The 16,445-nt window shown below is 34.3% G+C and overlaps 1 protein-coding gene across 1 annotated transcript in view; it reads right to left on the reverse strand.

Moving 5' to 3' along the window:
- The window catches only part of jar (Myosin heavy chain 95F jaguar), a 50,977-nt gene that overhangs the window by 14,107 nt on the left and 20,425 nt on the right, over positions 1 to 16,445 (reverse strand). Inside the window, exons 2-19 of the mRNA XM_089699974.1 lie at positions 11,025 to 11,217; positions 10,432 to 10,505; positions 9,140 to 9,269; positions 8,723 to 8,887; positions 8,107 to 8,369; positions 7,767 to 7,916; positions 7,162 to 7,418; positions 6,043 to 6,200; positions 5,378 to 5,542; positions 4,813 to 4,936; positions 4,481 to 4,583; positions 3,251 to 3,448; positions 2,537 to 2,761; positions 1,990 to 2,197; positions 1,406 to 1,647; positions 1,098 to 1,210; positions 692 to 799; positions 115 to 252 (exon numbers count right to left, since the gene is read on the reverse strand). Of these exons, the coding sequence (XP_089556100.1) occupies positions 115 to 252; positions 692 to 799; positions 1,098 to 1,210; positions 1,406 to 1,647; positions 1,990 to 2,197; positions 2,537 to 2,761; positions 3,251 to 3,448; positions 4,481 to 4,583; positions 4,813 to 4,936; positions 5,378 to 5,542; positions 6,043 to 6,200; positions 7,162 to 7,418; positions 7,767 to 7,916; positions 8,107 to 8,369; positions 8,723 to 8,887; positions 9,140 to 9,269; positions 10,432 to 10,505; positions 11,025 to 11,211 (3,008 nt within the window). The 5' untranslated portion in view covers positions 11,212 to 11,217. The remainder of the gene's footprint in view (positions 1 to 114; positions 253 to 691; positions 800 to 1,097; positions 1,211 to 1,405; positions 1,648 to 1,989; positions 2,198 to 2,536; positions 2,762 to 3,250; positions 3,449 to 4,480; positions 4,584 to 4,812; positions 4,937 to 5,377; positions 5,543 to 6,042; positions 6,201 to 7,161; positions 7,419 to 7,766; positions 7,917 to 8,106; positions 8,370 to 8,722; positions 8,888 to 9,139; positions 9,270 to 10,431; positions 10,506 to 11,024; positions 11,218 to 16,445) is intronic.

Here is a 16,445-nt window from a genome sequence, read left to right on the forward strand (position 1 = left end):
CCATTTAACTAACGGAAAGTTTTCTCTTCATATTTTTTCTTTTATACGGTTGGATTAAAATCCTAGGCTATTAATGAAAGGACTGGTTTACCCAGTTAACACATGATGACATACCTCTCACGGCTTTCCAAATCCTGTCTTGCAGCTTGTTCGAGCTGCTGCTGTAACTGCATGGCCGCAATCCTGTCTTGTTCCTCTTGACGCGCCCGTTCGGCTTCCTCTAACTTCCTGCGTGCTTCTATTTCTGCTTTCCTGAAACAGATGTTATATAATATGATGTTATTAGTTTTTATGATAAAGTGAATTGATGAGTCATTTCATTTTGGCTGAAAACTTTATAATATGCTCAGCTGATGAAATAAATAAAACAGTAGTAATAACTTTTCTCTAAACAATATGTTGCTATTTCCAATGAATAAATTTTAGCTAACGTTAATTGATTCTGGAGCGGTTTCGAAATTTTTTATTTTCTATTAATATTAAATTTCTACCACCTATTTGTAGAGTATTTATAAATTTTGTGAAACTCTACCAGGTATCGAACACGAAACCCATTTGGTCATAACTTATAACTGTATATATTTTTCGAAACATTTTTTTTCATAATGTATTTTTGTTTTCGTGGTAAATAAAGGTCTGTTTGTCATACCAATACAATGCAATATGAAAGAGAAAAACAATATAAACATACAGCCTCCTGTTCTCCTCCTCTTGTTTGAGTCGCTCAGCCTCTTTCCTCTTTGCTTCTTCCGCTAAACGCATCTCCGCTTCGAGTTTTCGCAACCTTTCTTGTTCTTCCCTGAAATTACCTTAATTATACCATCATTTCAAATTCAATAATTTTTTAATCAGTTTAATCAGTCTTGTTTTCTTTGTTTATTTTGAACTAGCTTCGCCACATGGTTTTACTCGCGAACCATGGGCATAAACCTAGTATTTCCATAGTGTTACTTTGAAAAAATTCAGGTTTATAATATGAGTAGGATATAGTTTACGTGAAAATAAAATAGTATTTATACAAATGTACTTTAAAATAAAAATTAAATACAATTGAATTGATTCAGATAACTTAATAATTTAAAAATTTACACACTAACCTGTTCTTTTGATCAACCATGGCTTTTTGTAGAGCGCTCATCTGTGATTCCACATCTTTAGTTATCTTGTTGTAAATCTGATCGATTTCTGCACGAGTTATTTTCTCATTACTCTGAAAATTATTAAGACACAATATGTCAGATTACAAATTCTATAATATTTTCTCAGTATTTTTACTTATATATATCTTGGATATTTGAAAATGACATATGAATATACTCAACTAGAAAAAAGTGTTTTATCTTAATTAATATTTAATACCACTTTCAATAGTTAACAACTACCGTCATTTTACAACAAATTTTACCTTGATAGCAGCACACGCGTTCCTAATAGCATTTCTCAGGTTCTCAATATTCCGTTTAGCATTATCCTTTTCATCTTTAAGCTGCGATATAACTGAGTCCATTTGCTTGAGGTTATGTTCCAAAGCTTTTATATTAGCTATGGTCGTGTATCGGGGTTTGTGTTGACGTCGCACTAAGTACCCGCGAATTGTCTTTTGTACTAATATGAGACACTTACGGCGGTATAGGATCTTGTTCTTCACTGGAATCAAGGATTTTTGTTTATCAAATATGTAAAACGTGATAATTATATGGGCTGATCTTGAGATAAAAAATAACATATTGAGAAAAATAGTAGTGTAATGACTAACTTTTCTCTGCTGATAAAAAATCCTTTCAACAAGTAATAAATGTTGAAAAAAAGATGCCTGAAATCTACTAAAAACATAACTTAGCTCTAAATTTTTATATACATATCTATATTTTCGGAATATACTAGAGGGCTCAGATTTATCACGCTTTTAATTTAAGTATCTTTAACGAAATTCAAGCAACTTGAAAGATCTATCCCTGCTGGAGTTGAAAAATAGTTCAAAATACTCACACTTAATAGTCGACAGTACTGAAAACACAGCCCTCCTCCACCTCGACTTAACCAACCACGCAAGAACTGCGTCCACTATGGATTTCAAATTTTCCGGGTCAGACCTCATCATGGTATCAAATTCTGAATATTTCCCGGGACGGAAAAACACACGCGTTACACCGAATTTGTAATCCTTGTCTGATAGGCCGAAGCTGTGGACTATCGCCTGGAAATATGGGAGAAATACATCAAAGTTGGCTGAAAATTTTTGTAAACATGAATATGATTTTTTTTTTAATATTTTCATAACTTTTTTTGGGTTAAAATGGTTGAAAAATGTATTAGAGTACAGAATTCGTATTTAATTGTAATATCTAAATGTAATTCATTCAAATAATAAAATAAGTATTTTTTCGAATGTTTGTCGAAATCGAAAATCGATACATTACAGAAAATCTTTTGAAATTTGGTAAAGGATGATATAGATAGGAAAAAAAATTCTGATTCAAACTTGACATATTATTACTACCCTAAAAAAATACGCATAAAATTCCATTCTACATACCTGACAGAAAACCTTAGGCGACAGCGCATTAAGTTTGGGCGGTAGAAAAGCCCTGTACATCTGGTATAGATCGTTAAACGGTGCCCTTGAAGGGTATCCGTGTTCCATTAACGCAAGTACTGCTATAGTCCCGCTACATTGTAACTGGGTTAATACTAGAGACCCTTCTATAGCCCCCCCTACCATGCGGGAGTTCGGCTTGATACAACGCACGAAGTTTGTGCCCTGAAAGTTTAAATAATTTTTTAAAGTGAAACTTTTATTACATCGTCTCAAACTTTTTGGTCTGTGTAGCGCATGTCGCGTGTATCGCGGCTGCCGAGTAGGTATACCTACTCGGCAGCCGACCGTCACGCGACATGCGCTACACAAAGCAGTGTTCGGAATTCCGTTCGAACAGTTTCACTTTTACCGTGGTTTCATAAAACCACACAACATTTTTTTTTGTATGGTTAATTATATTTGAAAAACAAAATTGGACACAGGGTGATGAAAACCTTAATTATAACAAAATCGTCTAAAAATGTGTCTAGCAGATGATGAATAGAAATATCGTATACATGTGGATTATATTCTTAAAAACTAATTTTATAACTTTTATTCACATATTTCTATTTTACGAATAATTGCTTTAAAATAATAACACCATTGGAATTAATTCCAAGGAATTAATAACAAAAAGTTAACATATTTCTTTACAAAAAAAGTACTCACATTTTCCTTCAACTTGTCCATAAGTTGCGACAACTGAGTTTGGAACTTAGCGCCCACTGATATAAAGTTCAGTTTCCCTTTAGCATTATTATTGTCACTGTTTTGGAACAATTGCTGTACTAGCGAATTGCGTGATTCTTGTATCAGAAATTCGAGAGACGCGTGCAATGCGTCGTTGTTCTTTTCTATAAATTGATTCTGCGGAAAAAAATATTTTAGTTAAAGAAGGACATTTATGATTTTGCATAAAATATTATATCGTCACATAGTCCATGTCGACGAATGGCATAAGCACGAATCATCCATTATTGTAGAGCCATTTTAATAGGCAACATTTGACAGTTCAACAAAATTCAACAACGTAACCTAGTAACCACGACATAGAATAACATGATATTTCGTTTTGTTAGAACTGCACATTTGTTTAACTTTTTTCAATTACGATTACATATTTATAATAATAATGACCGATAGAAGTAATTTTAGGACTTGATTTTACTGATAAACCATTCTAAACATAATGAACAATTTCTGATTTAAAGAACTGACGTCGCTACAATTTTGTGTCAATAAACCTTTTTTCTTTTTAAATACCAGAGACGTTACTCTAAAAATCGAAATCTGACATCTAGAATCGAATGCATTGATTACTTGGGAATAAAAATTATCATAAATTATTGACATGTGTTTCAAGTTCGATTGACAAATGTTTCAAGTCCGTATCGATTAATTCACTTTAATCGATGTTTTTAAGCAGGTTACCACCCTATGAAGATAAAATTGATAGACGTCAAATGTTGCCTATTAAATTGGCTCTACTATAGTAATAAAATTCCGCAATAAGTTGAAATACTCTTCTTTAAAAAATAATCTATAATATAAAAATGAATCGCAAAATGTGTTGGTAAGCGCATAACTCGAGAACGGGTGGACCGATTTCGATAATTCTTTTTTATTATATTCCTTGAAGTACCAGGATGGTTCTTATGTAGAGAAAACATAAATATGTACCACGGGCGAAGCCGGGGCGGACCGCTAGTAATACTAAAAATCAAAGAATTTTTAAACGCGATTAATTCATTATATTATATAAACCGACTTTTGGAAAACTTTACAGCGAGCTCGTCACGTCAAAATAAATCTTTCAATTGGACATGTAGTATCCTTGCGTAAAATCAAAGATAAGAAAAGGTTATAATAATAATATCGATGCAATTAATATATAAATACCGTATTGTAACAGACGGCGCCTGCAAAATGCCGCAAAAGGAATCCTTCGTCATCCCGCAGTATGCGGTGAGCTTTCAGACGAGACGCACGAGGCACTTGCAATCTAAGGAAATTGATCAAATTATTTTATATTTTGCAAACTTTTTATAATACATGCGTTTTAACACCGCTTTGAATAATTTACAAACTCGTTTTTGCCTTGTTATGACAAGTTAAAATCAATATTTTGGCAAGATTATGGTTTAGTGTGTTATTATTTCCAAGAATCCTGCAAGATAAGAGATTTCAGTAAGGAAGAGAACAATAATATTTTTTGTAGACAATATTTTTACCTATTATTATTGGTCCCCAGTTCCTTGTGGATGGCGTGTGTGAAGTGGCCAAATTCCGGCTTAGGTAATTTTGACTCCTCGTCCAGAATGTGAAATATACCATGGTTCTTGCTTTCGATGAGATCTATGAGAAAAATATCATAAAGAATAAGTTACTAACACTGCATTAGTCCGATTTTTGTTTCGTATGTATTTATTGTGGATATGTGCATAGTTTAAAAAAAATCGATATTTCCGTCTTTGTTAGATCTTGCTTCTCCCCTCTCTCTTTACCAGGACTATTAATATTAAATTACTAGCTTTCCACCCGCGTTTTAAAGAAAAACCCGCATAGTACCTGTTTCTGTGTGATTTCCGGGATAAAACCATAACATAGCATAATGTATTAATCCAAGTTACCACTTGGATTGTGTGCTAAATTTCATTGTAATCGGTTCAGAAGTATTTGCGTGAAAGAGTAACAAACATACATACATACACATACATCTATCCTCACAAACTTTCGCATTTATAATATGTATTAGCAGGATCATAAAATATCATTAAAAAAATCACTAAAACCCACCAATACAATCCTGGTTGTCCACAAATCGTATCTCTGGCACATTGAGCCCCTCACGGCGGTACAGCTCTTGCTCGTTCTTGAGTATTCGCTCGTTGAAGAACTGCTGCAGCTTCTCGTTGCAGTAGTTGATGCAGAACTGCTCGAAGCTGTTCATTTGGAAGTATTCTGCAAGGATAATTTTATATGTTTACTAGCTTTCCGCCCGCGGCTTCACCCGCGTTTTCAAAGAAAAACCCGCATAGTTCCCGTTCCCGAGGGATTTCCGGGATAAAACCTATCCTATCTCTCAAGTTGGATCGAACTGCACATGGTGTGCGCATTTTATTATAATCGGTTAAGTGGTTTTATAGGAGTCCATTGAGGACAAACATTGTGACACGAGATTTATATATATTAAGAAGATACTTATATTTTTTATTGTACACAGAAAGTTTCACAAGAAAGGATATTAGATATGCAATTTACGTAGCAATTTATTTAACTTAACGCGTAAAAGCGCGAAGAATTGTCAAAATACAGAAAAATAATAATTTACAACCGTTAGTTGTGTTTTGAGTTATTTATTAACATTTTAGATTATTAGGACACAAGGTGATGAAGTTTGAAAACTATTTATATTTATGAAACTATTGAAAATTATTTAAAGATTATTTTAATACACTTACCAAACCCAGCGATATCCAGAACTCCAATATAATAGGAGGACGCTTGGAACGGAATGCTGTTGTTGATCCGGAACACGATGTAATCGAACAGACGACTGTACACCGCTTTGGCTAGTGCGTCACGAGCACTCATCGCTTCGTATGTTTTTAGTGGTACCCTATGAAGGATTATTAGTTTTAATGACTTTTTCTGGTAAGTGTGTAATACAAGTCAATTGATATAAAATACAATCATTTTTATCTTGTAATTTGAATCTAAAATGGATTCATTTATAAATAACATTCATAAAATTAAGGAAAATTAAGAAGGATTAACGATTTATAATCATGGAAAAGAATAATACTTTTGCATCAAATAAATGCTTTTAAAGAGAGTGAATTTTAGAGAATTGAAAAAAAATCACATTTTTCATTTTTAATCAAATCTCACTAAACATTCGAATATTTTAAACTACGCATTTAAAGTGAGATTGGTTTTTGACCCCACATATAAATCAACATACAATATTCATACTGATATTACTATAACATTGAACAATAACATGAGCACAACACATGTGATTGATGAACACACGCAAGTCTAAAACAAACTAGCCGAGACATACACATAATATTATTATGAATAATTTAAGTCGCATACCAAATCGGTTGGCTAGATTGGATGCGTGCAACAGACAAACAGAATTGTATTTTGAATACATGTTTGATTATTGAAATAGTAAGCGATTAGACATCCTTATTGAAGTATAGTGTTGGATGCTTTACTGTCAAAATACGCAAGCAGTATTCCTTAGCAAGAAAAAGAAGAAAGATCAATAGTTAAAAAGAAGACCAAGTCAATCCAATGTACCATAATTGGTGTGTTTAACTTGTCTAATAGTAAGGATAAGCATAAAGTTTATATGCATGATAGACTCTAGTAATAACTTTTATAAAAAAACCTTTCAAGAAATTTAACATGATTATTGACATGTCTTATGGTAGACACAGAAATTCACCTATTTTTTTACATATTTCGAATTCGAAGAGCTTATAAAACATCAAAGAACATTTTTTTATCATCCCTTCTTAAAAACACTTTCCGCAAACACTTCACCTTGCCCATAAAACATAACTTACATAATAGCAGTTCCCTTAATCCCGCCCCTAGAGCTCTGCATCAGCCTCGACACTAGAGCCATCCTCAACTCCCCCCCCTCCACCCCCAAGAGATCGGCCGCAGTTTGTAGAGCGCTCTCACAGTGGGGGGAGACTCTACACCCCCCCCTAGCCCCCCCCTCCTCCTCGAACTCTATGTTACCGAGGTGTAATACCGCCGCTACCACGCTGTACACTGACTTCTGCTCTTGCTCCGTGAGACCGACGCGTGATAGTGCCTGGAAAAATTTTTTTTTTTTGAAATAGCAAGAGATTAAAATAGTCGTGGACTGTCATTTATTTTTTCGGTTGTGATCTATTGTTGTGTATAATTGTATACGGACGTTATTTTTAGACAGTATAGTTGGATACCAGGCAATAACTTTCTACAAATTTGACTGTCTTTGAAGATGATTTCAGCTTTTTATAGTAATTTAACCCATTGACCACCGTAAGCCCCGATCGGGGCGCGACACAATAGATTTTCTATTGTGTCTGTGATTCCGAGGACTGATGGATTAATTATATATATTATACTATAGAACTGGTAGAAATAAATATGTGTAACAAGAATAACAAAAAATTACCTGGTGTAATCTCTGGAAATCCTCTACATCATCAAGTATAGGATCGCGCAGACCACCCTTAGACTGGTGCTGTTTGCTCATTTGACTCGCGCTAATTTTCTTCCCGGATTGAGGTGACGTGAAATATTGAGTACATCCGTTCTTCAAATACTGAAAAAAAAAACAATTCAAAGTTCTTGATCAAGGTTGAAAAAATAAATAAATATTGAAGTAATTACTAACTAATTATTAAAAATTACGATCTGATCTAACAAAAAACGCACATTCCGTGTGTTCAATCGCTTGGAGGTGTTAAAAATTAATCATGCGTAAAATCAATATGAATTATAATTCTACATACCAAATAATCGTCCGGTTTCGTTATCTTCAACGCTGCACGCAACTCCTGCGGCGCGCCCGCACACAGCAAATAGAACACGTGGTAGTTCCTCTCTTCCGCGCTTTGAGTGCATATTCTAGACTTCTCTAGAAGGTAATGCGATATGTGCCCGCCGACCACGTGGTACTTGTTGTTGAAGTGCACCTCCATGAACTTGCCGAAACGCGAACTGTTGTTGTTGCGTGTTGTTTTTGCGTTGCCGAACGCTTCTAGGATCGGATTAGCTGAAAAATTACAAAAAAAAATAGTATTTTAGTTTATATGTAGATATGAGAAATATCAAGTGATAAAAATATTTGTGTTAGTTCATTTTAGTACACTAGTTCAAGGAAAAAGTTTCAAGGAGACTTTCATATAATAATTCAAGTTCTTTATTGAATTCAACTTCATATTTTTCTCCTACGCACATGAATACATTATTGCAAACATGATCAAGGGACAAGGTCATACAATTATTTATTTCATTACGAATAACGTTGAAGTCTACAAATTATCTCATTAAAATATTAAAGACAAAATGAAACGGCAAACATGTTTATTTCTATATCTACAAATACCCTTCTTATAACGTTCTTACCGTCTAAAATCTTCTGTTCAACTGGCCCAGCCCCCTTAGCCCAAAGGTCGCACAAGTACTTGAGGATATATTTCGTTGATTCAGTTTTCCCCGCTCCGGATTCACCGGAAACTATGATGGATTGCGATTGCTTGAGAGATTTCATATCGCGAAATGCTTTGTCAGCTGAAAACCAATAACAATTATAAAATTAATCGACTTTCTAGGTGTTTTATAGTGTACTTGAAAAGACGTAATAAACTTTATATGACTAAAAAAGTGTCAAAATTAACTTTGTAATAAAGAATCAAATACTTTCATTTGTGTGTTTTGAATTTCCAAGAACATACAAAATTAAAAATAACTGAACGACACATGGATCGCCATCCACTGAACTTTAAACCTTATTACTTATACAAAGAGTTGAATATAGCTTACCAATAGCGAACACGTGTGGAGGCAATTCACCCAAAGATTTGCCCTGATATTTTTTGATTGTGTTTGACGAATACATATCTGGAATGTCTTCGTATGGGTTCACAGCAAGAAGAATGTTCGCGACGTATGTCTGAAAGGTGAAAGACATTTTGACCGCAATTTGACTTAATTTCTTATACATATTAACTAATGAGAAGGATCAATAATAAATATATACCGAGCTCGGAGCTCGTAATAATCCACTTATAATTTACATATTAAATTAAGACAAGATTAGAACATGGTACGAGGTATTAATTCTTGACGCACAATATTTAATTTCATGCTTGGCATTCTCGTAGTTAGTAGCATGCTAATATCTTTATGTTTAAAAATATTCTTTCATTGTCTTGTAAGTTTAAAACCAGCAGGCTGCATCCATCCTTATAACTGAAGTTTTCTACTTATATAAAATCAGCCAAACTATGATAACTATGGCAATTTATAAAACAAAAAGTAGCAATTGACGTCATTAGAAATTAAAAAACATACCAGCAGCTTTCACTAAGCGCAATAACAATAAAGAAAATGTAAAACATTTGTTTTGACTGTGTTTACATAATGTACTTATAGCACTCATAATTCATATAATATATGCTTATTTATATTAACCGTCTTATACCGCCAATGCTTATATAAGGTACTTAACATGGCCTAGGGAACCTGTGTAACGGCTTGGTATTAAGAACTTGTATACATACAAGTTCTTAATACCAGACGTATGACTTGAATATTATCTTATTCGTACTCTTCTCTGTGTTATTTTTTCATGTATGGTGAATACCCATTTGTGGATTTCATGATGTAAGTATATTGGTCACAAATCACAATATAGGTGTATCGCTCAAGTTACCTTTTAAGAGTGCATATTTGTATCTATTTAGACTAATCTTTAGCTCTCGGCAGTTATCATAAATCTAAAACAACAAGTAATGCTTACAATCAAAACTATCTGAACACAGTAAACAAAAATTACCTAACGCCAAGAAAATACAATAGGGAAGCGATATTTCTGCAATCTGCCTTTATATCATTATATGGCCACATTTTTGGACCCAACTTATACTTACTACATATTAAAGCGAAGTTATCATACAATCATTGTTTGAAATTTCAGTTATAAATTCCTATGATTTATTATAACTCCTAATCTCTTAACCTATAAAATAGTACTCGACATGAAACATCGACACGGTCGATATCAGTGCAGTACTCTCAAGGTAACGTGACTCACGCTACATCGTAATACTTACATAAATCTTGCTTTTCTTGTACCGTGTCACTATATTGTTTAGCAACGTCGCTTCGTTCAGGAACATCAGTTCGCCTGTAAATATAATTGCAGGTGATTACTACGATGTCTCATAGAAGGATTATTACCAATAGATATGAGAAAGTGATGGCGTTATATGACCTATATTTTCGACGCTATCATTACCGCTATCATTTTTCCACAATGGAAATAATACTGTTTTAAGGCATAGGGTACGGGAGCAGTATTAGAATATCAATAAACCGATATAAGTTACCAAATAGGGATTAACATCCGTTGTACTAGTAGTGTAAATTGTAATAAAGTGCTTAGCTATAAATCGATAATGGATACTGTATTTAATTATGTCGATAATTTCTATAAAGGTCACTTCACTCAGTAATTATCATAGTATTAATGCTATATATTGAATTATTACTTATAATGAGTCTGCAAATCAGATAAGAGTAGAATTTCTAAATATCCTGAGCTATAAGCTTTTACATAAACGGACTTCAACTATGTAACTATGATTAACACAAGTATTCTTTGATATCAATAGCTTAGCTTCAGTTATATTAAAGAAGTACTCACAGTTATCATCAACATCTTTAACGGGATCACCAGCAGGGAATATATCGTCGAAGTTCACCACTCTCTTGGGGTACTTATTATCAACAGGGAACACATCTGCCTCCTCGCCCATGAGCTCCTGCAGCCGGGCGAGGATGAACCCCTCGTTCGGGTCCCGGACCCATACCAGCTGCTTGTCCATCGTCATTGCTTACTGGAAATAAGAATTAGATTGTATTTAAGTTGTACGTAAATTGATTTTGTTGGTTAACGTTATTGTGGAGGCCCTTGTAGTGGGAACAATTAATAAGGGCTGGTGAAAATTGTATTTCTATTAAAAAAATAAGCTATAGCGGCTGAATTGAGAACGCCTTCCTTTTTTGAAGTCGGTTAAAAATATACTTAGTAATTGCTCTATGTGCTCAATTGATAAAACATGCACCATAGAGTAAGATTTCAGTTTTATCGCATTATCTTAATGTGGAAACATTGTGCTACCTGCCCCACTGCACCGACAAGACGTATGAAAAGATTATGGTGATAGGGCTGCCTAATTTTATTCCTTTTCTTTAATTTTAAGGAATTAAAAAAATCAATAACTGACCAGGACCTTATTAAATATCCTTAGATATTATTAAAAGTTAGTCATAATGCACAATGCACATAATATTATGTCATTCACACACACACCAATAGGTCACATTCACATAGCTACTTGGCATGGTTTCACATAACTAATGTATGATTAAGAAAATCAGCATAAAATCATCCAGGTAGTGAAAATTGGGAATGTTATTAGTACGTATTTAAATGCTTACATTACATTATATGCAGCTACATGCATTCAATCCAATGTTTTACGGACATACGCAGTTGACGACCCTAATAACTTTACAGTTTTACATAGTAATATTAAATTACGTGCGCGTCATAGTAACCTTCGTGTTGTTGTGGCCGATGCAAGCGATTACAGCTGTAAAACTGGTATAACAAGGGCAGGCAAATACGAAACTAGATATAAATAAATAAAATATCAGATAAATGACGATTTGGAAAGATGCAGCACAGTATACGTATATTCAAAAACATTACCATTGCATGTAATACAGATTTTATAATATAAAATATAAATATAAATGAATTTCAAAACCGTTATTACCTAATACTGAAAATATCAGTACGCGATCATTAACCCCGTTTCATCCAAAAAAGATTATTCTAGCAAAATATCTGGGTTAAGTTCATTAATTTTGTGCACAATTATCAAGTTACATAATAACTGTAATATAAAATATAGCGTACGCAATAAATTAGCAGCGTAACGAAATATTCAGTGAGAATGGAGAACGGTGCTATATCGCTTTCATGACGAACGCCTGTGATATTACGATTTACGCTGTTATGTAATTTATGAAGCATGCTTTGATAGTCGAGACGGTGTTCCGTATATTGCACCTAACTTGATGATTAGATTTAGATATATGTATCCAATTGGCAAATTTTTCGTGATCTTATCTGTTTATAAAAAATAAAAATATATATCAATTCTGAGGAAAAAAATAATCTTTGTCCTATCTGTGTTGAATTTCACGATTCAAGAACTTAAACGTTTTTATAAATCAATTCTACGGAAAATAATATTTTTATATCCTATCTGTATCGAATTTCAAGATTCAAGAAGTTGAAATAAAATATTGGTAATTAATGTTTACACAAAAAGATGAAGCACATGAAGGACAATTCCATAAGTTATTATTTACGATGATGATCACAGAAGGAAACCTCTTATTTATTAAGTACATATTAGGCAACTTTAGGCAACTTTATGTGCCTAGAGGAAGCAAACAAAATGGCGTTAACTTATTTATTTTATTGTTTTAATATTTCGCAGTAACAAACTGTAGCGGTATAGCCCAACAATTATAAGTCATAACACCAATACAGATAATCAAAAACGTGGTTTACACCTAACACTAGAGAACTCCAAAAAAACTAGTCCACTCGACGCCAGCCGTTCCGGTGTATAAATCCGGAAATAAAACAAAGGTGCCCGCATCGTGCTCAATCGTAACGAAAGAACTGCCTGTTGATAAACAAAACACAGACGTGTTTAAGTGGTGTAGCCGCTATGTGGGCTGCCGTTATGTACTTAACGTCGATATCTCGATTCTCGAGCACTTTCGTCTTTTATAAGCAACCGACGATGGCAAGCGGAAAATAGTCATTCCAGAAGGACTCTTGCTATTTTTAATAGCACGAACTTTATGTCGTAGGGCCAAGTTTACTACATAATTTCATAGGTTCCTGTTAAACCTATATGAATTATATCTAAATTATTTGTGAGCTCTTAATGACACAAAATGAAAGTAAACGATTTTGGTTAGTTTTGGGTGCAAATCAAATATTTTTATGCGAAACGGAGGCATCAGAATGCAAACAAGCTTCAGGCTAGCATTTCTTCCTTCTTACATTGAGTGCCTTTTAACTAAAGGATTGAATCGTTTCTAAATGACTATTCTAATAAGCTTTATTAGTCTAATCTAAAAGGAGCACTTTAAACTGTTATTGAATAAGCAACTCTACCTACAATCTGCACAACTATACCAGTAGAAGATGCTATAGCCTATAGCTAACAAATAACAATGCATTAAAGATGAAATTTTACTATACATGAATTGAAAACATGTTCAAGATCTTAATGACGATGATAAAACACAATGGAATGATTTATGAGATCAGACAACAGTCTACATTAAAATCCGGTCGAGAAAATTGCACGGAATCACGAGACAAGAGCGCGTAAACATAATTTGAATAGCGGAAATAAATGAACAATAATGGTTTTATTGCTACTGTGAAAGTTGAGTCCAAATTGTTTGAAACACTTATTGAGTAAAAGAGATAACTTTACAGAGTGTAGCACTAGGAATATACATAATTATATGTTGAGGTTTAAAACAATGTGCTTGAACGAATTATCATTATTTCAACATTAGCCTATTTATACCTACACTTTATTTATACTTTAACAAAAACTTATTATCTTACAATTGATAAACAAAGAACAATAACTGATCGATAAAATCATAAATAATTAACGTTTGACGATAATACTTAGTATTGTACGATACTTTGATTAATACCGCCAAGGTATATACAGAGATAATGTACATAATACGGTTGCACTAAGTAAAACACGCGTAAACGATATAAATTATTGATCAGAGCCCACATTAAGGTTCTTTTGTTTCATATAACAATGACTTAATTGCATTAATATCGCTGCATGAATAGTACCCACGGCCACGTGCTCTCGCCGCTCTCAGTAATTAGATGATTGGCATGACCTTGCCAGTACCTATTCATGTGATAGAGGGGAAAATAATCATTCGTACATGAATAGGAATATAATATTATTATATACAATTATGTATATTAGAACAACTGCAACGGTAACAGCTTTTGCTCGCTTTCTAAAAATGATGACTATATCTCTCGTAGATATTCACGTTCCTTTTCGAAATTATATTGAACTAACGAACTTTATATTTCAACAATAGCTAACGTTAACTGCAAATCCAATAAGGCTTACACCAAAAACATTTGCAAATAGAACAGTTTACTTGTTTGTATTAAGGGCACGATACGAATTTCTCTGCTCACCGAGGCGTTTGACCTGACCCATTGACCTTAAAGCCTTTTCATCGAATTCATCTAACAAGCCACGAATCCTCACGAATGGTCTTGAATATTGTTAAAAATAAAATATCTTTATTGATTACAATGAGAATACAGTACAATTCAAGTGCAGCTCTGTTAAAGCTTTTTACAGTACTCAAGTCTATCTTGGCTTGCTATTTATCGTAGGCATATCGTTCGTTTTTCTATCATATTACACTTCACAATGCACATGGATACAAAATAATATGTACCTACTTATAGAAAATAAAAATAAATCTAAAATAAACGTACGATGGGAATTGCGACTAATTTTGATACGCACTTGAACTGTATATTTAGGTAATTTTTATTACACAAAAATGTAACTATTATTTTTTGTATGAAGTTACAGAAGAGTTACAAACATACTCTAAGGGCGTATTCAGAAAGAAAGCTTGAAACTTATAAGCGCCTATAAGCGCTTATCGGCGCTTATAAGCGCTGGTAACCCGCGCAGGAAAATATATGAACATGCGCTTATAAGCGCTGATCGGCGCCGACAAGTTTGTTGAAACTTGTTGAAACTTGTCGGCGCCTATCAGCGCTTATAAGCGCATGTTCATATATTTTCCTGCGCGGGTTACCAGCGCTTATAAGCGCCGATAAGCGCTTATAAGCGCTTATAAGTTTCAAGCTTTCTTTCTGAATACGCCCTTACACTTCATTTTAAGATAAATAATGATAAATGTAGCATGATTCATCTTGAAACGCTTGAGCTATGTAAGGACATCTGTTTCATACGTAATTTGTTTGTGAAGACGCACGTAATACCATTATACTTTAGTATTTTACCATAAGCCTGTTTATTTATAGATTTTTTTTTTTTTTTTATAATCGATAGGCAGACGTTTGACCACAATCCCACCTGATGGAAAGCGGCGATGTGGTCTACTTGGGTGCACGTCTGCCTAGGAGGAGCCTATTCACCCTAGCTTTGAAGAGGTCCAGGTTGTATTGCTCAGGAAAAATAGTGGTAGGGAGTGAATTCCATTGTTTGGCTGTTTTAATTATGAAAGAAGACTCGAAGCGACGAGTTCGAATGTTGGGGATATCCACAATGAAAGGATGAAACCCCTCGGCACGCCTCGAGTTACGATTGAGGAATGGAGATGAGGGAATTAAGTTATGTAAACCTAACGCACACTCACCGAAGTGCAACCTGTAGAACACCGAAAGACATGCCACCTCACGACGGTGCTCAAGACTCAAGAGTCGAGCATCAACTAAGGGAGAGTTGTTAATAATACGTTTGGCACGTCTTTCAATTGAATCCAAAGCTCCAAGGTGGCATCTAGCCGCGCCTGCCCACAAGTGACTGCAATACTCCACACACGAGCGGACTTGAGCTTGGTAAAGATTAAGAAGCTGTCCCGGTGTGAAGCATTGCTTGACCTTGTTCAGAATTCCGAGCTTTTTGGCGGCAAGATGGGCCTTGGATTCAATAAACTGACCGAAGTTGAGTGTAGAAGATAAAGTGACACCAAGCAACTCCAGACAGTCGGCTATTGCTAGAGGCACATCTCGGAAGATCGGAGTGGATGTTATAGGACTCCGTTTTGCGGAAAACAGACACGCTTGAGTTTTGGATGCGTTAAACCCTAAAAGATTGGCATCGCCCCAATCGGACACAGCCTGAAGAGTTAGGTTTAAGCGAGCAATCATGTCCTCCCGAAGAGATTCAGTCTCAACCTTTGAAGTGCGGGCACTGGACTTGTATCTTTC

This window comes from Colias philodice, chromosome 10 (genome assembly GCF_061535455.1).
Source record: "Colias philodice isolate Cphi_HAF_F1 chromosome 10, ilColPhil1 Martin Lab GWU primary, whole genome shotgun sequence".
Taxonomy (NCBI): Eukaryota; Metazoa; Arthropoda; class Insecta; order Lepidoptera; family Pieridae; genus Colias; species Colias philodice.